The sequence below is a fragment of the Saimiri boliviensis genome, chromosome 14 (assembly GCF_048565385.1).
Source record: "Saimiri boliviensis isolate mSaiBol1 chromosome 14, mSaiBol1.pri, whole genome shotgun sequence".
Classification (NCBI taxonomy): Eukaryota; Metazoa; Chordata; class Mammalia; order Primates; family Cebidae; genus Saimiri; species Saimiri boliviensis.
In genome coordinates, this window is record NC_133462.1 from 41,142,066 (window position 1) to 41,163,510 (window position 21,445).

At 60.2% G+C, this 21,445-nt stretch overlaps 1 protein-coding gene across 4 annotated transcripts in view; it reads left to right on the forward strand.

Annotated features, from left to right (window-relative positions):
- PTPRS (protein tyrosine phosphatase receptor type S) overlaps window positions 1-21,445 on the forward strand; it is a 133,367-nt gene that overhangs the window by 38,016 nt on the left and 73,906 nt on the right. For 3 of the 4 annotated variants that reach the window (XM_074384758.1, XM_074384755.1, XM_074384756.1), the window contains exon 2: window positions 16,750-16,934. In XM_074384758.1, the coding sequence (XP_074240859.1) occupies window positions 16,844-16,934 (91 nt within the window). In that variant the 5' untranslated portion in view covers window positions 16,750-16,843. Of the gene's footprint in view, window positions 1-9,565; window positions 9,707-16,749; window positions 16,935-21,445 lie in introns of those variants that run through there. The other variant, XM_074384754.1, reaches the window with a different exon arrangement.

Sequence of the window (21,445 nt, forward strand, 5' to 3'; positions counted from 1 at the left end):
GGAAACTGAGGCCCGGAGCGTGGCAAGGACTCAGGTCGACACAGCTCCCTCAGGATAAAGCTGGGAAGAGAAGCCGGGCTTCCTGCCTCCGTGAGCCGCGGTTTGGGAAGTCAGGGACACTCCCCTAGAAATGGGCTCTTTGGGGGCGGCCTCTGGGGGAGGCATCCGGAGGCCCAGAGCCGCGCGGACCAGCAGTGACTTCCCTTTCAGTTCCTAACATGTCCAGGAGGAAAGCCCGGGACGTTCAGGGCGATCTCGAACGCCGACAGCTGCCAGTTCGTAACCAAATCCCTTCCGCCTGCCGGGGTCACAGCAGCGTCCAGTGCCCGCGGAGGAGCTGGGCACTGTTTTCTTTGTGACAGTGTTTCTGGTGACCTTCGGGGCCGGGCAGAACCTTCTCAGTCTTCCTCAGAGATGTGCAATCCCGTTGAATTCGTTTCCAAAGTTAACTGGTTTAAGGAAAAGGCAGAAGACAGTCTGAAAGTTGTGTCTGAACAGGGTCTCGTTCTGTTGCCCAAGCTGGTATTTAGTGGCGGGATCTTAGCTCAGTGCGTCCTCAAAACTCCTGGGCACAAGCGATCCTCCTTCCTCGGCCTCCCACGTAGCCGGGAGTACAGGTGCGTACCGCCATGCCCAGGTAATTCTTTATTTTTTGTAGAGACGGTGGTGGGGAGGGGGGCCTCACTTCATTGCCCAGGCTGGTCTTAACGTTCTAGGCTCAAGTGATCCTCCCACCTTGGCCTCCCAAGGCTGGCTATGCCCAGCCTACATGAACGATTAAATGGGGGGCTGAGTGCAGGGGCTCACACCTGTAATCCTAGCACTTTGGGAGGCCAAAGCAGGCGGATCACTGGAGGTCAGGAGTTTGAGACCATCCTGGCCAACGTCGTGAAACCCCGTCTCTACTAAAAAGACAAAAAGCAGCCGGGCGCGGTGGTGAGCGCCTGTGATCCCAGCTACTCAGGAGGCTGAGGTGGGAAAATTGCTTGAACCCGGGAAGTGGAGATTACCCCACTGCACTCCAGCCTGAGTGACGGAGTGAGACTCCATCTTGAAAGAAAGAGAGAGAGAGAGAGAGAGAGACAGAGACAGAGACAGAGACAGAGAGAGACAGAGAGAGGAAGGGAGGGAGGGAGGAAGGGAGGGAGGGAGGGAGGGAGGGAGGAAAGAGAGCTGGTGAGACATGGCAGTCAGGAGCGAGGAGGGAGGATATTTGGGGGAGGCCGTGGTCACCCTCTCAGGGGACTGTGGGTGCAGAGGCGGAGGACACACGTCAATGAGAGACCCTTGGGCATCTCTCGGAGAGGAGGTGGCCAGATCCATTAAATGCACTTGCCGCCCGGTGCGGTGGCTCACGCCTGTATCACACACTCTGGGAGGCTGAGGCAGGAGGATCACCTGAGGGCAGGAGTTCAAGACTAGCCTGACCAACATGGCGAAACTCCGTCTCTACTGAAAATACAGAAATTGGCCGGGCGTGGTGTCACGCACCTGTAATCCCAGCTACTCCGGAGGCTGAGGCAGGAGAGTCGCTTGAACCCAGGAGGTGGGGATTGCAGTGAGCCGAGATTGTGCCCCTGCACTCCAGCCTGGGCGACAGAGGGAGACTCCGTCTCACAGAAAAAAGAAAAAAAAAAAACTCAGCAACTTTAATGCTCGCTGCTGGCTCAAGGTGGGAGTGGTGGGCCTGGCAGAGGCCCCGGCTGGCAACGGGCCTGGCAGGGGGGACCCGCCATTCTGTGCCTCCCCCGCCCCCACTTTTGGCTGAGTCAGCACATTGGTGCTGCAGAGCCGCTTCCGGTGTGGCCTGGAAGCCCTTTCCAAGCTTCTGTCCTTGGGACTGGAGCAGCAGCCCCCAGAGGATGCTTTGCTGGCCAGCCAGGAAGACGCAGGTTCAAAGCCCAGCGCTGAGGGTTTTGCGTTCCAGCCTTCCCTGTCCCCACGTTGGAAGTCTGGAGTTTGGAGACTCCAATGTGGCTGTCCCTGGGGATGAGAGTGGCCAGGGGCACTGTGGCTGCTGACGGCCCTGCTGACCTCTGTGCCGTGGGCCGGCAGCTCCAGCCTCTGCGGGGCCTCTGAGCTGTTGGTGTCCTCACCCTTTCATGTCACTTTTTTATGGCATGGTTTTTGTTACATAGATTCTGTCATTTTTTTTTTTTTTTTTTTAAATACTTGGAGTCTCACTCTGTCACCCAGGCTGGAGTGCAGTGGCACAGTCTCGGCTCGCTGCAGCCTCTGCCTCCTGGGCTCAAGCAGTCCTCCCACCTCAGCCTCCCACGTAGCTGGGACTACAGGCGCATACCACCACGTCCAGCTAACTTTTGTATTTTTTGCTGAGTTGAGGTCTCACTGCGTCGCCCAGGCTGGTCTCAAACTCCCAGGCTCAAGCCATCTGCCCACCTCGGCCTCCCAAAGTGTTGGGATGACAGGCGTAAGCCACCACACCAGCCCACCTGTTCTTTCAGAAAGCATTTATTGAGCACATACTGTGTATTCGACCGTGACAGTGACCAGGACTGACGTGGCCCCATGCTCCCTGCAGAGCCGGCCCCAGAACTCTCTGCAATGATCAAAATGCGCCACGCAGGTGTCCACGCTCAGGCCGTGAGCCACGCTGGAAATGTGGCCCGTGTGACTTGAGGAGCTGAATTGTAAATTTTGCTTGATTTTTCTTTTCTCTGTGTTTGCGACCGGCGGGGGGCGGGGGTTGGGAGCTGGCTCTGTCGCCTAGGCTGGAGTGCTGTGACATAGTCTCGGCTCACTGCAATGCCTGCCTCCTGGGTCCCAGCGAATCTCCTGTCTCAGCCTCCCAGGTAGCTGAGGCTACAGGTGCTCGCCACCACGCCCAGCTCATCTTTGTGTTTTTGGTAAAGGCTGGGTTTTGCCGTGTTGCCCAGGCTGGTCTCAAACTCCTGGCATCATGCGATGCACTCGCCCAGGCCTCTCAACGTATCGGGATTGTAGGTGGAGCCACGGTGGCCAGCCTGTTTAATTTTTCTTCATTTAAGTTTAATGAGTCTCATGTGGCTAGTGGCTTTTATTTGTTTGTGTTTGAGGTAGAGTTTCACTCTTGTCACCCAGGCCGGAGTGCAGTGGCGCCATCTCAGCTCACTGCAGCCTCAGCGTCCGGGGTTCAATCAATTCTCCTGCCTCGACCTCCCGAGTAGCTGGGATTACAAGTGCACACCACCACGCCTGGCTAATTTTTGTGTCTTTGTTTAGATGGAGTTTTGCCATGTTGACCAGGCTGGTCTCCAACTCCTGACCTCGGGTGATCCACCCGCCTCGGCTTCCCAAAGTGCTGGGATTATAGGTGGAAGGCACCACGCCCAGGTGCTAGAGATTCTTGTATTTGATAGCTCAGAGCCAGATAGTAAAAAGAATTTCAGGCCGGGCGCGGTGACTCAAGCCTGTAATCCCAGCACTTTGGGAGGCCAAGGCGGGTGGATCACGAGGTCGAGAGATCGAGACCATCCTGGTCAACATGGTGAAACCCCGTCTCTACTAAAAATACAAAACATCAGCTGGGCATGGTGGCGCGTGCCTGTAATCCCAGCTAGTCAGGAGGCTGAGGCAGGAGAACTGCCTGAACCCAGGAGGCGGAGGTTGCGGTGAGCCGAGATCGCACCATTGCACTCCAGCCTGGGTAACAAGAGCGAAACTCCGTCTAAAAAAAAAAAAAAAAAATTCAGCTGCCAGTAAGATAAAGGGTGTTGGGTGCTGCTTGAGCCGGGTGGGCAGCCAAGGCATTTCTGAGGAGGTGACACCCAAGGGGGAATGGAAGGGTGAGAAGAAAACGGAGAGGAAAATGTAGAGGAACAGTGTTCCAGGCAGAGGCAGAGCCTGTGCAAAGGCCCTGAGGCAGGACCGCACCGGGGGTGTTGGAGGACAGGGAGGAGGCCCATGTAGCTGGAGCAGAGTGAATGCAGGGGAGAGAGGGAGGGAAGGAGGGCAGGGGAAGGACGGGCAGGTCGGGCAGGGCCTGGGGGCCACAAAGAGCACTTGAACTTTGACCCTGAGGGAAGTGGGAGCCATGGAGGGCTGTGGGCAGAGGAGAGATGGGACCTGACTCAGGTGCCCACCTGCACTGTGTGGTGAGCGCTATGGGGAGGGCAAGGGTAGGAGGCTGGGAGGCTGGGGACCAGGGCAGAGGTGACTGTGCGGGTCCAAGCAGGCAGTAATCGGGCTGGACGGGTTGGAAAGGGAATGTGGAGAAAGACGGACAAAGTGAGCAGAAATTTAGGAGGGAAACGTGAGACCAACAGCATGTGGGGCGAGGGAGAAAGAGGAGTCAGAGCCAGCTTCCAGGCTCTAACCTGAGCCCCCGGAAGGATGGAGCTACCATCAGCAGGGTCGGGAAAGACATGAGAGGAGTGGCTTTGCTGGATCCAGCCATACCTGAAGGCGTCTCCGATTTTCCAGGAGGGGAAGGTAGCCTGGCCTGCGAGGGTGGACAGGTGAAAAAGGCAGACGTGGAGCTGGGGCGTGCCCGTGGTGGGCACTGTGCCCACTGCGGTGGGGCTGGTGGGTAGACCCGGCGCCAGGGCTGTGATGTGAACGTGGGCGAGGCGGGCTTCTGGCTGGCTGGCACCCGCCTATGCCCGGGGTCACGAATGCTGTGCTAGTTAGGAGGCGGGAGCCTTGGGCAGGGGCAGGGCAGGGCAGCCGAGAGAAAGCTGCCCAACCAGTTTCTCTCTGGCTCTCGCAGCCAGGGTGTGGAGTTTGTACCTAAATGAAATGTCTGGGGGTTTTTTTGGTGCCAAATACGGAGGAGGTGGGACAGATAGGCTGGTGGGGGGGGGGGGATCCTCCCCAGATGTGTCAAGGACGTGGTTTTACCTGAGGGGCCCCCATCAGGGAAGGTTTAGAGGCTGGAGACCATCCCAGTGCAGTCACTCCTGCTTTGGAAGTTTCTTCAGGAGACGACGGGACACATCTGTCCCTCACAGTGTTGTTTATAAGGGACATAGTGAAACAAACAGGTGGGAACGGATTAAATTCTGTGAGCTGGACCCTGGAAAGTGCTCCCCTAATGGTGATCCCCACGGGGCGAAAGAAAAGCTCGCACGTGTGCGCTCAGAGGAAAGACTGGAAGGAGATGCTTAGCCTCGGGGCCATTGTACGTGCTGTTCCTCCTGCCTGGAACTCTGTTCCCGTAGGCATTTGAATGTCTGATTTGCTCTCTTTCTCCAGGTCTAAATGCAATTGTCACCAATTCTAAAAGCTTCCCAGGGACGCCCGAGTCCTTCGGAGCCTTGCAGTGGGTTTGTTTATTATTTCGGCCGTCTTTCAGCGTTGCCTGGCCTGACGTTATCGACGGCGTTTATTTTCTGTGGGCCTCCATTTCCCCGCTGCTCGTCTGTGCCCCCGACAAGGGCAGGATTGCTCGTTCCATCGTGCTCACCACTGTGTCCTCGGCGCAGCACACAGTAGGTGCTCAATACGTGTACAGAGAATGAATGAGAACAGCCACACGCCAACAGTTTCTCTCTAGGCGAGGGATGGATTGTGGGTAACTTTTATTTTCTTCTTTATGCTGATTTTACCTAATTTTCTGCTGCACGCGCCTATTTTATAATTAGAAGAAAAGTTATTTTGAAAAAAATTACCCCCCTCCCAAGTCCCAGCTGTGGGAGCTGACGTGATCCGGCCCCGTGTTCCTCCCCAAGGGCAGCCGCCTCCGGGGTGCGTACAGAGGACATATCAACGGAATGTTTTTGGAGGGGCTCTGGGGGTCAGCCCCCAAGGGCACGGGGTAGGTGGGGCAATCAGGGAGGGCTTCCTGGAGGTGGCCACTCTTCACCTTCAGGGTGCTCAGGCCCAAAACCCGAAAGTCACGCTCGAGTCCCCTCTTTTCTGTGCATCCCCGAACGAGCCATTTAGAAAACTCCATTGTTCTGTCTAGAATGTTCCCTCCCCCCATCCTCTGCCCCGTCCGGCCCCATCATTGCCCTTCTCGACCCCAGCCTAGTCGTCCCCCACAGCAGCCGAGGAAGCCTGTGAGTACCTGGGTCAGGGCCCGTTCCTCCTCTACCCACAGCCCTCCATGGCTCCCACCTGCCTCAGGGTCAAAGTCCGGTTCCTTCCAGAGGCCTCTGAGGCCCTGTGTGTCCTGGCCCCCTTCCCCCACCGCCCTCCCCTCCTCCTCTCCCCCTCCTCACTCTCCTCCAGCCACACGGGTCTCCTGCCCCCCCGGACCTTGGTCCGGGCCACGCCGTCTGCCTAGAATCCTCTCACTTCGTCTCAACTCCTTCTGGTCTTTGTGGATTACCTCGCCTCTCTCCTATCCTCTGTTGATTTTATTTTACATCTTTTTAGAGACAGGGTCTTGCTGTGTCACCCAGGCTGGAGTGCAGTGGCACCATCATAGCTCACTGCAGCCTCAACTTCCTGGCCTCAAGGGATCCTCCTGCCTCAGCCTCCCGAGTAGCTGAGTCCACGGGCATGCGCCACCAGGCCCAGCTAATTTTTTTTTTTAGTTTCTTTGTAGAGATAAGGGTCTCGCTGTAGTGCCCAGGCTGGTCTCCGACTCCTGGCCTCAAGCGATTCTCCCGCCTCATCCCACAACGCTCACCCCAGTTATCCTCAGAGCCCTTACCACCGTCTGACCCTCAGTGGGTTTTCTTCCTTTTGTTTCTCGTGTGACACCTCGTTAGAGCATCCACACCCTGAGGGCAGGGATCTTTGTCAGTCTTCGTCACTGCTGTGTCTAGAACCGTGCCTGGCGTCAAGAACTTGCTTGGAAATGTTTGTTAGAAAAGGGTAGGCTGGGCGTAACCCTACTACAGGCTCCTGCACTTTGGGAGGCTGAGGGCGGAGGATCACTTTAAGTCCAGGAGTTCAAGACCAGCCTGGGCAACACACGGAGACCCCATGTCTACAAAAAAATAAAATCGAAAAATTAGCCAGGCCTGGTGGCACGTGTCTGTAGTGCAAGCTACTCAGGAGGCTGAGGTGGGAGGATCGTTTGAGCCCGGGAGGTTGAGGCTGCAGTGAGCCGTGGTGGTGCCACTGCACTCCAGCCCGAGCAACAGAGTGAGATCCTGTCTCCAGATGGGTACAAAGAGGCCGGCTTTGTGACAGGGGCACACAGTGTGGCCTTTGGAGGAGAATAAGGTTGGAGGGGCTCTGCTGGGTGCAGCCGGGCTGTTTGTGTAAATGTCTGCTGAGAACCTGAGCAGAGGCGAACCCTGCTCTGTCCACTGAGGTCACAGTCTGGTGGGAGAGGCAGACTGGGGACTAGGCACATTTAGGGCTCTGTGCTGATGGGGCCACCCAGCCAATGGGGGGGCCACCTGGCCTGCCTCCCCTAGCCCCTCGGGGACGGCTGTGTCCCCTGCCCACCGCGGTCACCACCATGGAATAGGGGCAAGAGGCCATCTCCACGGAGACATGGGCAAGAGGCCCAGAGAGGGCAGGACTGGCTGTGAAGGGTTGGCAGGCCCTCGTCTCCGGTCTCCTGAGCCCTGGGCAGCCCAGAGCCGGGCTGTCTGCCGCGGGTCCCACAGCCCCGAGCCTCCTGACCGTGGATCCGATGAGCGCCTGTTCCGTGCTTGGTTTATGTGGCAGATGGGGACACCGTCGGCCAGAGAGGCACGGGTCCTTTCTTGGCACACAGGGCATCCCTGGATTCAAACTCGGGTCTGTATGAGCCCAGTGCCTTGCCGCAGATCCAAGCAAGGTGCCTCCTCTGCTCCTGAGGGCCCACTGTGTGCCCTGCTGAGTCGGGGAGATCATACTGTGATCTCCTATGCCTGCACTGACACGGCACCTCCTGCGTGCCCGTGGTGGTGCTGCGGTGCCAGGCGACCTCCTCCGTGAAACACCTGCTGTGTGCCCTGCCGAGAGTGGGGCTACGTGGGATGGGGGACCTTGCCGCATCCTGTGTTTAGCAGTACCTACTGTGTGCTTCGTGTCATGTGTCAAAGGGGCAGGCGGGGAGCCTGTGTGCAGACACTCACAGACTGCCTACTGTGTGCATGGTGCTTTGTGGACTAGGCCACCTACTGTTGCAGGTGGGGCAGGGGAATTCCATGCCCCATTTTGCAGAGGGGGAAACTGAGGCAGGTTAAGGGGAAAGGGGCAGTGTTGGATCCACCAGTGGGGGAGGCATTTACTCGATGTTTGAGGGAGGTGGGAGTCACCTGCTGAGGTGGGGGGGGCGTGGACGCGCGCAGGACCCGCCTGTGTGTCTCCCATTAAAGCCCATGTCCTTTGCCCCACTGAGTAATGACTTCTCTAGAGAGTGATGCCGTCTGTCTCCAGGATGACCCTGTCCCTAGATAAACCCAAGGGGCTTCAAATTATTCCTGATGTATCCTGAGTTCGGGGCCCCAAGCAGCCCTGTGGTGAGAACTCCGCCTCTGGACCCAACCTTGGTTCCATTCCCTGCTCTTCTGGACCGTGGGCAGCCATATCTCTCCCCCTCTGTCTCTGTCTCTGTCTGTCTCTCTGTCTCTCTCTCTCTCTCTCTCTGTCTCTCTCTCTCTCTCTCTCTCTGTCTCTCTCTCTCTCTCGGCTCTGTTCTTCGCAGAATGGGGGTGATGGCAGGGCCTTGGGCCATCCGTGGCCGGTGGCCCTAGGAAGCACAGCTGGTGAGAGCTGAGCGCCCGGGACATCCCATTGGCGTTGGCATTCGGGCTTAGTCCTCAGCGCGAATGCTGGGACGAGAGGCGTTTTCTCCAGGGATGGGACCAGACGCGGGACCCCTTGGGTCTCCGTCCCGGCCCTGACCCTGGCCCCGGGCCCCCCAGGCCCCCCTGGCCTTCTCCATTCCGGGCTTCTCGGGTGGTTTTCAAACCCGCACCCTGGGCGCAGCGCGGGCTCGGATTGGCCGCCGGGACGGGGCTGCCCCTCCCTCTCCCTCCTCCTCTCCCTCTGCTCGGGTGTCGCGGGCCTGGCACGGCGGCCCCATCTGTTTCCAATCTGGCCCTGCGCTCTCCGCCCCCTCCTCAGGCTTGTGGCTGGGGTGGGGGCCTCTGCACAGTGTCCCCCCATTCATTCCGCCGGACCCCCAGCGGGAAGGAAGCCTGTACTCCGGCGCCCCTCCTCAGCTCTCTGGTCCAGGAGGGGGAGGAGGGGACGCCCCTGCACCACCACCCCCACCACCGCTGGGCCTCCAGTCCCACCCACACTGGGAGGGGCACTCTGCCCCTTCTCCGACCTCCTGTATTTGGGTGTGTTTGGGGAGCCCACCGCCGCCCGTACGGCATCCAGTCCCCTCATCCGTTGCCATGGCCACGATCAGAGCTGGGGAAGCGGGGAGCAGGGTGGTAGGGGCTCCGCGTGGCACCAGGCTTCGGGAGGGAGGGGTTTGGGGTCATGGCCTCTCCCGGGCGCCCCTTCTCTCAGTGTTGCCCGGACCTCCGCGGAGGCTCCCCTCGCCTCCAAATGGGGCTCCCCTCTGGTCCCCCCGCCCCACTTCCGGCTGGGGCCCCGCCCTGCCCTCCAAACCCCCGCACCCCCCTCCTGGAGTCTCAATCCCCCTCCCCGGTCCCGCCCCCTGCAGCCCCGCCCTGCGGCCCCGCCCCACCCCGGCCCCGCCCCTGGCCCGCGGCCCCGCCCCCAGGCCGAGCTCCCCAGGCCGAGGCCTCTCCCGAGTCTTCGCTGCGCGCTGCGCTCGGAGCGGACGGAGGGACGCGCGGACCGGCTGCGGCGGGCCCTGCGGAGGCCTCGCGGGGCCCGGGCCCAGTCTCCGAGCCGCGGGGTGAGTGCGCCCGGGACCCCCTTCCACCTTCCACCCCGAGGCCCGGACCGTGCCGGGCTTTGTGCCCCTCCTCGCGCCCCTCCGGGCTCCGAGGTGGGGGGACGCGGGGGTCCCCCCAGCCCAGCGCGGACCTGGCCGGGCCGGCCGCCCTCCGGGGACAGCTTGGGCCCGCTGCCGCCTGGCGCCCCACCGCATTCAGGCCCGGCGCTTGCACTTTGGAAAACTCCAGACCGTTATGCTCCGCGGGGTCCCCTCCCCCGCCTGGCCCCCAGCCCGACCCCCTCTCCTCCCCCACCTCCCGGAGGCGGAGCCAGGCGCGGGGCAGCCTTCGCTGCCAGCCCGGGGGAGCTCTGATTGGGGACTTCGCAGAAGGCGGAGGAGGCGACAGGACCGCAGAGGGGGCAGGTAGCGGGGGGTGTGTGGCAGGCATCCCTGCTCTTAGCCACCCCCGAAAATCACAGAAAGTTTCCCTCCGTCCGTTTCCGCTTCCCTCGGGCCTGTGGACCCCTTTGCCTCTGTGCTTTGTTGGGGGGGCTTTAAGAAACTGGGGGGCTTGGCCTCAGGGAGGTGCCTGGGACGGTCAGGGCACCTTTCTGTTACCCCTTCCGGTCCCTGGGTTTGCAGGCCCCAGAGTCCTGAGCTGACCGAGCTTGGTGACCCTCCCCCGCCAAGGGGCTTCCTGAAGACCCCAGGCGGGCCTTAGCCCCGAGCCCTGGTTTTTCCTTCCGGAGCCTCACCCCCATCCCTTAAAATCTCGGCCGGACCCCCTAAGGTGGATGTGAGGCTGTCCCGGTCTCGGCCTCCATTGCCTGGGGTGGTCTCCGTGGTCTGAGTTTCCCCCTCTGAAATGCAGGTGACCCCAGGAATGGTGTGGATAAAGAGCCAAGGAGAGCTGGGAATGCGGTAGGCACCCAGTGCACACAGGGCCTTTGCCACGTTCCTGGGGTCAGAAGAGGGCATTCATCCTGGGGATGACAGACCCACACTGGGAGCAGAGTTGTGATGTGGCAGCCCAGAAGGGGTCTTGATCCAACCTGGGGCCTCCAGGAGGGCTTCCTGGAGGAGGTGACAGTTCCGCTGTGGCCTGAGGACGAATGTGAGGGTAGAGGTTTGATGGGGACGTGGAAGGGTGTACCGGGTGGGACAGTGTGTTCAGATACCCCTATGGGAGCCAGGGGACCACAAGTGGGGGGATCCAGGTGGCAAGGGAAGCGTGGCATGGGGGGTTGTGGTGTGACAGGGTCAGCAGAGGCCGGGCCGGCAGCTCTGGAGACTGAGGTAGCAATCTGGGTTTTAATACATGTTGATGGGATCCATGGAGGGTTTTAGAGCAGAGGAGGAACAGGGCTCAGCTTGGAGCGGAGGCATCTCGCGGCTGCAGCTCGCAGGACGAGCTGACTGTGGGCCAGTTGGGGAAGGGTGTGCCTGGTGGGGGACCCGCATTGGAAGAGGCTCAGAGGCCCACGGCAGTGTATTCCGAGAACTGCAGGACCTTCTGGAAGAGGGGGTGGGGAAGAGGATGGGTACAGTCGCGTCGAGAAGGGCCCAGAACGCCAAGCCAAGCCCGGGAGCGGGGAGCCCGGTGAGTGTGGGCAGCGGCGGGGGTGCCCGCAGAGCTTGGCGTCGAAGGCTATTCTGTGAAGCCAGCATGAGGGACACACTGGCAGGGGCGATTTTGGCAGCCCGGGCACCAGGGAGTGCCTGTGGACCCTGGGCTCGATTGAGACCCGGGCTCTAGCCTCAAATCCTAACCCAGCCCAGCCCCCTCCCCATGCAGGACCCAAAGTGAGCCTCAGTTTCCTCCTCCGTTAAACAGGAAACGCAGAGAACATTTAATGGGGCTGGGCACCCCAGGGGCCCCCAGTGAACGCGAACAGTTTTCCTCTCCAGGGCTGGGCCTGGTTCCCTGTCTGCCCCACCCATCCACTCCTGGCCAGCGGGACCCCTGGGGACAGTGCCCTGAGCCTTCATGTGGTCCCGATACAAGTCAATAGTCAATTAAAGCCAGGTCCCCTGGTCTTCAGTTCCGGGAAGGGCCGGCCCCACCCAGCCCCTCCCTGGACCTGTTTCCTGATAGGGAGATAATGGCACCCTGGGAGGGACAGTGGCTTGGCCAGAGCTGACTTGGGCCCACCAGCGGCCACAGAGCCCAGGCCTGCTGCCGGGGGCGGGGGGGGGGGGGCCTCTAGCTGCCTGTCCCTGCTTGAGTGGACGTAGGAGTGACCCAGGGGTCCAGGGAAGCTGGAGGCCAGGGTCCAGCCCTGGAAATGACATTCCAAGCGGTGGCATGGGAGAGGTGTGGCGGGGGGGGGGAGGATGTGAAGGTGGAGGGGTTATGCAGGGTCAGGGCTTCTTTCCCTGAGTCCCATGGCTGTCATCGTCAGCCTCGGCTTTTCCTGCCCTGCGGCCACAGGAGAAGGCCCCCGAGGGTTAGGATTAGGCCCCCAGACCCCTCCTCCAGGACAGGACAGGGTAGACTCTGCAGCCAGAGTCGGGACTGGGAGAGGCACCCAGAGCCGCCTCTGGCCCGAGGAGCCCCCGCCTCGTGCGGGTGACACAGCCTGTTTGCTGGCCAGCCTGGGTCATAATCACCCCTTTATACTCCCTGGACCGCGTGGGCACACAAAGCCAGCTCCCAGATCTCGTGACCCACACCCCGGCGCCTAGCTGGAATGAGTGCTCACTCGCCCCCCGTTAGCACTGCAGGGGGAGCCCCCAGAGGCGGCCAGAGGGCTAAACCAGGTCCAGAGAGAGCTGTCCAGTGATTCCGCAGTGGCCAGAGAAAGTCACCAGATGAAACGTGGGCTCCAGGCCCGAGTCCCACCCCAGCTGGGAGACTTGGCTGAGTCCCTGATATTCTGTGAGCCTCAGTTTCCTCATCTGTAAAAGGCGAGGGTCTGCCTCCGACCAGCTGCCACAAGGTAGTGCTGGGCAGCCCAGCCCCTCAGAGTCAGGCGGGGCACGCAGAGACCCTCTCTGAGCCCCACGTGGGTTCAGGGTCCAGTGGCCACTCCCTTCCGTTCTCTCTAGCCCTGGCCACCGCATGGCGGAGGGTCGGCCTGGCACCAACATGGCCACATCCCTCCCTGCCCAGGGCCACATAGGGCTCCTGCTGCCCTGCGGGTCTAGTCCGTGGCACCTCTCTCTGCCCTCTTCTCTCCCCCTGTACCTCCTGGGACCTCTCGGTGCTGCCACATTGCCCTTCTTCATGCTGTTCCTGGTGCTAAGGCCCCTTCGCCTCTAATTCCCATTCACCGTTTGGTCCTCAGCCGATAGTAAATCCAGAAATGGCCCATGCAAAGGCGGCGGGGCAGGACTGTACTTGGGGTGTTGGAGGAACAGCAGGAAGGCCCATGTGGCTGGAGCAGAGGGTGGAGGGAGGACGGGGTGGGGGGGTGCGGTGCAGGTCAGGCACGGCCGGGTGGGTTTCAGGAAGGGCTTGAGCCTTGGCTGTGAGGCAGGTGGGAGCCATAGAGCTGTGGGCAGAGAAGGCACGGCCCTGGCTCGGGTGCTCACAGATGCCTTCTGGTTTCTGTGGGTGGAACAGACCGAGGGGCGAGGGCGGGAGCTGAGAGACCAGGGTGGAGGTGACAGTGTCGGTGACCAGGCCGGTGACGATGGGGCTGGAACAAGTGGAGGCAGAAGAATGAGTAAGAAGTGGGCAGGTTGGGGACAGATTCTAAAGGCAGAGCGGATGGGACTCGGGGATCTTCTCCCCCGAATCCCCACAGAAGACCCCACAGCTGTGGTTTCCGTGGAAGCCGGAGCGGGTGGGAGGGTCGCGTGCCGGCAGCTGCGTGTGGCGCTGACCTGCTCGCGCACCTGTAGGTATGTGATCGGACGTGGTGTTCGGCTCCCTGCAGCCCAGCTGTGTGTGTCCCGCCTGCCCACGGCCCTGTACGTGTATGTTTCCTGACTCGATGTGCGTCTGCGGTCTGATTTTGTGCGTGTACAGGGTCCTAGTCCATCCCGAGAAGTCCCTAGGGAGGGTTGCTGCCTAAGGGACCCTGGAACGCTTTGTCTTTTGCAGGGGTGGCGTCTGAACCCCACTCCCTGGGCCCCGCCCACCACCCCCATTCCTGAAGCATCATCTGTGACTCAGATGCCCCTTTGCTGTAGCCCCTGGTCCCTGCCCCTGACAGGCTGGAGTGGCGGATCTTGGGGGACTCCGTGGCCAGGCCCTGCCTGCCTGTGCCCGGCTCAACCCTGTCCCGCCCCAACCCCATCCCGCCCAGACATCAAGGAAGTATGGGCCCGGCAAGGCTTCTGCCATGGGAGCCAGGGTGTAATTAGGGCTGCCTGGTTTAGAAGGCGGCTGTCCTGGGCTCCCCTGGGACATGGGGGAGCCAGCTGTGGCCGGGGCCCTCCCTATGTGTGCCCCACCTGGGTCCTCTGTGCAGGGCCTTCTACCATGTCCTCTGAGCTTCAGGTTTGCTATGTTGCCTCAGTTTCCCCAGAGGTTCTCTGCAGGCCTTCCCAGCTGAACACAGTGGTCTGGAACTGACCTCGTGCCCCCGAGGGTGGCCAAGCACATTTCTGGGCCTGGCCAGCCGCTGTGGTCACCCTCGCCCCAGCTGGCCACCGGCAGTTTCTCCATCTGGGGCCACCGCCTGCCTTGCGGGCTACTTCTGCTCTTAAAAGGCCAGCGTGGGGACTGAGAGTAAGGCGCTGCGTGCTGGGCTTCATTACCTTCCTCTCCCCGTCCCTAGCTGGTTGTGTGCAAGGTGCATTTGGAGTCTGACTCTGCGCGTGTGTGTCGTGTAGCCAGGCTGCGTGTGCATACGTGTAGGAACGGAATCTGGCTTTGCACGTCTCTGTTGGTGGTGTGCTGACCACATGGCCTATCTGCAGTCTGACTGCGTGCCGGCCCCGGTGTCTGTGTGACGCCGACCTGCTCGTGGCCCTGTAGATATCTGATGTGACTGCATGCTCAGAGGTCCCGGCAGCCCCACTGTGTACGTGTGCTGCCCGCCCCACCGTGACCATGCACGTGTGTCTCTTCTGGCTTGGTGTGTGTCGGCGGTCTGATTCTGTGCGTGTCTGTGTTTGTCGTCTGACTGTGTGCAAGTTTCGTTTGCCTGATTGTGTGTGTGTGTGTGTGTGTGTGCTCTGCTGCCTGGCTCTGTGCGTGCGTTTGTTTCTGTGTCTCTTGCAGATACAGACCTGCTTGTAGTCCGACTGTGTGTCATCGTGTGTCTGTGGTTTGACCGTGTATGTCTGTGGCCTGATTGAGCAGGCATCATTCTCTGTGTGGTCTGACTGTGTGCCTGTGGCCTAACTGTGTACATCAAGGCCCCCCGAATCCCGTTCCTCACCCTCGTCTGTGACCCGGCCGTTACCCACCCGTCCTTCCCCTGAGACCGCCCCAGGGCTGGGCGAGGTGACCGCAGCCGGGTATTTTGGGAGTCAGAATCACAGGGACTGCCCAGTTATGTGCCACCAGTTCCTGTGACCACAGCCTGGACCCGCCCAGGGCATGGCCTGGTGTGGGCAACAAAGACCTTATCCTTGGGCCCGTCCCTGGCCCTCCGACCTGGCTCTGGACAGAGTGGAGATGGGGAGCGGGCCATTCTGGGGTTCACGGACTGTGATGAGGGACCGTCTGCCCTGGAGGAGCTGAGGTTCTTGGGGGAGAGGCATGCTGAATGGTTAGCACGTCCCTTTCACTTGGGATCCAGGGTAAATACCACGGAGGCTAACCGTAGTCACGTAGGGCGCTCCGGGATGCAGAATGTGGGGGGAGTTGACCTTTGAGGGGCAGAGAGGGCTTCCTGAGGAAGTGACAGCTGAGCTGAGACCTGTCATGTGGTGGGGGACAGCATTCCAGGCAGAGGCCACAGCAGAAGCAAAGGCTGGGCGGCGGGACTGAGCTTGGCCGGCACGCTGTACCTCCAAGCGAGAGGAAATAGTGAAGCCAGCAGGAGTGGCTTTCCTGGGGGCTCCGGGAACCGTGGGAGGGCTTGGCGCAGGGCGGGGACAGGCAGGTGTGTGGGGAGAGTCATCGCATGACCGGGGGGACCAGGTTTTAGAGCCAGACAGTAGCGTGATCTGGAGTGCCCTCCCTCCTGAGAAGCGGCCTGTGAGTTGGAGAAAACCGGGGCTCGGCACCCCAGAGGTCCTCAGTCCTGGCGCGGGGCTTGGTTTCGGCCCAGCCTGGGTTGGGAACTCATGCTGGGGTTGGGATGTAGCTGGTGACTGGAGGCTGCCTTCGTCCCTTTGGGCTGCTGTAGCCAAATACCGCACACCAAGTGGCTTGTAAATGACTGAGATTTGTACCTCATGGTTCTAGAGGCCGGGAAGTCCAAGGTGAAGGCAACACAGGTTTGGTGTCTGGTGAGGGCTGTCTTCTGGTACACGGAAGCCGTCTTCCCCCCGTGTCCTCAGGTGGCAGAATGGACACAGCTTTCCGGGAGCTCTTTTCTGAGTCCTCCCGTTCGTGAGGTCTCTGCCCTCATGACCTAATCCCAAAGATCCCAATTCCTAATACCGTCCCAGTGGGGACTGGGTTTCAGCATCAGTTTTTTGTAGGGGGACACATCAATTCTATAACTCTATAGTGAGGGCCCAGCACTTTTTTTTTTTTTTTTTTTTTGAGACAGTTTTGCCCTGTCGCTCAGGCTGGAATGCAGCGCGCGCGATCTCGGCTCACTGCAACCTCCGCCTCCCAGGCTCAAGCGATTCTCCTGCCTTAGCCTCCCGAGTAGCTGGGGCTACAGATGCGCGCCACCACCCCCGGCTAATTTTTGTATTTTTGGTAGAGACGGGGTTTCACCCTGTTGGCCAAGATAGATGGCCTTGATCTCTTGACCTCGTGATCCGTCTGCCTGAGCCTTCCAAAGCGCTGGGATTACAGGCGTGGGCCACAGCCCCCGGCCGGGCCCAGCACTTTCATCCATCCCATTACTCCATGATCCTTCCCCAGTGTCCCATGACCAGCCCCACAGGACCCTCCCCTGCCCCATGTGACCCTCCTGCTGCCTCCTCCGTGAAGGTCTCCTGGGTTTTCCCCGCTCGGCTCTCACAGCCCTCCATTGTCTCTGCAGACGCTGCCCCATCTGACGCTCGGCTCGAGGCCTCTCTGTGAGGGACTGGGGGGCCATCCCCCTCCAGGGCGGAGATCGGAGGTCACTGCCAAGCATGGCGCCCGCCTGGGGCCCTGGCGTGGTGTCTGTGGTTGGTCCCGTGGGCCTCCTTGTGGTCCTGCTCGTCGGGGGCTGCACAGCAGAAGGTAAGAAGCCGGCTCAGGGTGCGCGGGGCTCCGCGGTGGGGTGCGTGTGAGCACACTCCTCCCCGTCCTGCCTGGGGCCCCCCATTTTGCCAGATGGAACGTTTATGCCCCGTGAAGGAGGCTGAATGCTGAGGGCTGCGTGCTGAGCCCCGAGACATTCAGAGATAAACAATAATGACGGGCTTCACGAAGCAGTAACGGTGGTGATGACGGCGTCTGTTTCCCCGGCGTTGGCACCCGGCTCCGTGCCGAGCGCGGATTTGACCTGCTTCCTCTCCCACGAGCCCGACCAGAGCCCGGGCTGCTGGTTCTGTTACTTTCGTTTCCCGATGAGGGAAAACGAGGCTCAGAAGACACAAGGGCTTCCTGGAGGTCACTCCTTCGTGAGCCACAGAATTCACCTTTCTTGCCGCGGGCAGTACCTCCACCTGTTGGCAGACACACAGACAGACAGACTATCTCAGGTGGAGCCAGGGGAGGCTTCTGGGGAGAAAGGGCACTGGGGCTAGGGTTTTGTGGGTGTACAGGAGTTCGCCTATGGAAAAGCCATTTCTGGTCGGGATGACAGCACCTGGGAGGGCCTGGAGATGAAAGAAGTTGGTGTAGTTTAGAGACGGGCGAGGCTGCATTTCTGGCTGTGACGTGAAGAGGATCAGGGTCCGTTTGGGGTTCGGTGCCAAGACGCACCCCACCATGAAGGACCCAGAGAAGGCATCACTCAGGCCCATGGGGACACGGGGTCAGGGCAGTAGGGAAAGAGGCTGGGTTGTGCGGTCGGGCTGGGTTCGAATCCTGGCTCTGCTGCCAGCCCGCTGTGCAGCCGCCGGCTAGTGGCCCGGCCTCCCTTACGACGTCACAGGGCTCGTGGCAGCATCCGCCTCCGGCATCCTCGTGACGCGGACGTGTCATAAGCCCCCGCCTGCCGCTGTGTCGCCGCAAACATAAGTATTACTGCCGGTTAGCACAGCGGAGACGCACACCCCTGCCCCGTGCATCCATGCTTTTTCTTGTTTTCATGCTGTTTTTTCTTGTTGTTTTTTTCTTTTGAGACGGGGTCTGGCTCTGTCCCCCAGGCTGGAGTGCAGTGGCGTGATCTCAGCTGACTGCAGCCTCCGCCTCTCAGGCTCAAGCAGTCCTCCCACCTCGGCCTCCCAAGTAGCTGGGACTGCAGGCCTGCGCCTCCATGCCTGGCTAATTTTAAAAAATTTTTGTGGAGATGGGGGGTTTCACGATGTTGCCCAGGCTGGTCTCGAACTCCGGAGCTCAAGCAATCCGCCTGCCTCGGCCTCCCAAAGCGCTAGAATTACAGGGAGGAGCCACGGCGTCCTGTCTCATGCTGCTTTTTAGTAAATGCCGTCTGCGTTCAGATCACCCACCACACCCTGAGGAGGCGAACGTGATTATCAGCGTCCCCATTGTTAAGTCTGTGGAAACCGATCGCACCAGGGCCCTCCAGCCTGGGCAGCAGAGCAAGACTTGTCTCAGGAAAAAAAGAGATGGGCTGAAGTGCCCCCGCCCCCCAAAGTGCTGGGAGGACTCTTGTGAGTGACTGTGCCTGGCCTGGCAGATTTCTTAAATTTCTTGTAGAAACTGGGTTCTTACTATTTGCCCAGACGGTCTCAAACTCCTGGGCTTAAGTGATCCTCCCACCTCGGCCTCCCAAAGTGCCAGGATTACAGGCGTGAGCCACCGCGAACCACAGTGGCCCTTTGAAGCTGAGCTGCTGGTGCCACGGGCCAGGATCTCGATGACCACGTTCCTTCAGGACCCGGAAGCCAGGAGTAGCCGCACGGTGATCTGTCCGGCCGCCTCCAGGGCCTGAGTCTTCCTGGCCTCTCTCTCCCCTGCAGTGGGATATGGGGCTGTCTGGCCTTCAGTACTGAGCACTGTCAGCTTGCTTGTTTTGTTTTGCGTTTTGAGACCGTCTCACTGTGTCGCCCAGGCTGGGGTGCAGTAGTGGGATCTCCGCTCACTGCAGCCTCTGCCTCCCAGTTCAAATGACTCTCGTGCCTGAGCTTCCCGAGTAGCTGGGATCACAGGCGCCCACCACCAGGCCCAGCTAATTTTTGTATTTCTAGTAGAGATGAGGTTTCACCATGTTGGCCAGGCTGGTCTCGGAACTGCTGAGCTCAAATGATCCACCCGCCTCGGCCTCCCAAAGTGCCGGGATTGCAGGCGTAGGGGAACAGTTTCTGCTCCAGAAATCACTTCAGGTCCAGTGGGGCCTTCCCAGGATGCCATGGGGCCGGCCCTGGGGCGGGGTTCGGGGGGACAGGGTGGGTGGGTCACCAGCTCTGGCGCTGGATTCTCATCTGCAGAATCTGAAATGGAAAAACAGAGACGGAGCCAAGCCAGGCCGCGGACTGGGAGGCTCCGGAGAGAGCTGGGTTCCCTTCCTGGCTTTTTGATATTGGCATCACCACATGACCTTCCGTCTCTTCATCTAAGAAACAGAGACACCCACGGTTCTTGGGGTCATTTTTCCAGCCTGTGTTATTTTCAGGGCGCTGGAACCAGGTGGGCCTGGGTTACAGTCCCGTCCCCTGCCCATCTCTCGCCCTGTGACGAAACGCAGCTCCCGTCACCTTTTCTTCAGTCGTTCTGTTGCCCAGGCTGGAGTTCACTGGCGCAGTCTCCGCTCCCACCGCAGCCTCCACCCCGCAGGTTCAAGGAGTTCCCCTGCCTCAGCCTCCGGGTAGCTGGGTTTACAGGCATGCACCACCATGCCCGGCTAATCTTTGTATTTTTAGTAGAGACCTGGTTTTGCCATGTTGGCCAGGCTAGTCTCGAACTCCTGATCTCAAGTGATCCACCCTCCTCGGCCTCCCAAAGTGCCGGGATGACAGGCGGGAGCCGCTGCGCCCGGCCCCTTCACCTTCCTGAGCCTCAATTTCGGTCCTCCCGGGCACGGGCTTGAAGCCTGGCCCATGGCGTGTCCTTGTGCCTCTCGAGCTGCAGGCTCACCCTTCTCAAGGCCCTGAGGGGTCCTTCCTGCATCTCAGCCCCTTTGCCGAGAAAAGGTGGGTAAGGTTTGTCCAAAGGGGAGATTCCAGGCGTCCACGAGGCATTTTCTAGCAGGGGACGCGGTGGGCAGAGGCAGCTCTTCCCGGCTGGCTCAGATCCCTGAGCTGCCTGGGGGAGACGCAGAGGGAGTCCGCTCTGCAGGGTGTGGGGGTGCTTCCGAGAGGCAGAACCCCCCTCCAAGTCCGGGAGCAGGCAGTGAAGTTGGGAGCTCCATTTTCTCAAGAGTCGACCAGACACCAAGAGGAAGTCTGAGGTCCCAGGGAAGAGAGGCTGTCCCTGGGCCTTTCTGCTTAGAGCCACATAAGCGGGTACTTCATCCCTGTGTGCCGGGGACGCCCAGGCTGCGGTGGGGACATAAGGGACTCCTGACCCGGCCTGCGGTAATCCAAGAAGGCTCCCCAGGGGAGGTGCTGGCCGAGCCGAGGTTGACGCTGCCAGATGAGAGGAGGAGGAAGAGACCCCGGGAGGAAGGAGCGACACAGACTGGCTGATGGCAGCACCCGCCCGGTCTTGCTCGCTGGATTGCTGGGGGCAAGGGGCATGTTCTGGCTCCAGGTCAGACAGGCAGCTGGACGTGTCTCTACCCGCAGCCAGCTTCTGCCCTTCCTTCCAGCAGCTCCGGAGGGAGGGATCTTTACCAGAAGACACATTCTTGACCCGGCCACAGTGACTTTTCCTCATGTCCTTGGCTGAGGACACATGGCCCCAGGTCACCGCCCCTGAGGCCAGAAGGAGGAGGCAGGCCCAGCCTGGGGCTTGGTGTGCAACAAAACAGCTGCCCTAGTCCGGCTCAGAGTCTGGCTGTAGAAGGGGCATAAAATGTGGGCTTGGAGGCAAGGCCCGGGTTCACATCCCAGCGCTGTTAACTTCTGAGCCCTGTATTCTTTTTTTTTTTTTTTTTTTTTTTTTTTTTTTTGATACAGAGTCTCGCTCTGTCACCCAGGCTGGAGTGCAGTGGTGTGATCTCAGCTCACTGCAACCTCTGCCTCCTGGTCGAGCGATTCTCCTGCCTCAGCCTCCCGGGTAGCTGAAGTTAAAGGCACACGCCACCACGCCTGGTTAATTTTGTATTTTTAGTAGAGACAGGGTTTCTCCATGTTAGCCAGGCTGGTCTCAAACTCCTGACCTCAGGTGATCCACCTGCCTCAGCCTCCCAAAGTGCTGGGATTACAGGCGTGAGCCACCGCACCCGGCCTTAAAAAGTTTTTTTACTCCGTTTTTTTCCTTAATGAGTTCACTTTTTAATTTAAGCAATTTCATTTTTAAAAATAAATTCAGCTGGGCACGATGGCTCACACCATTAATCCCAGAGCTTTGGGAAGCTGAGATGGGAGGATTGTTTGAGCCCAGAAGTTCCAGACCAGCCTGGGCAACATAGTGAAACCCTGTCTCTACAACAGATTAAACATTTGCGGGGTGTGGTGGCACGCGCCTGTGGTCCCAGCTACTCAGGAGATTCAGGCCAGAGGGGCCCTGGAGCCGAGGAG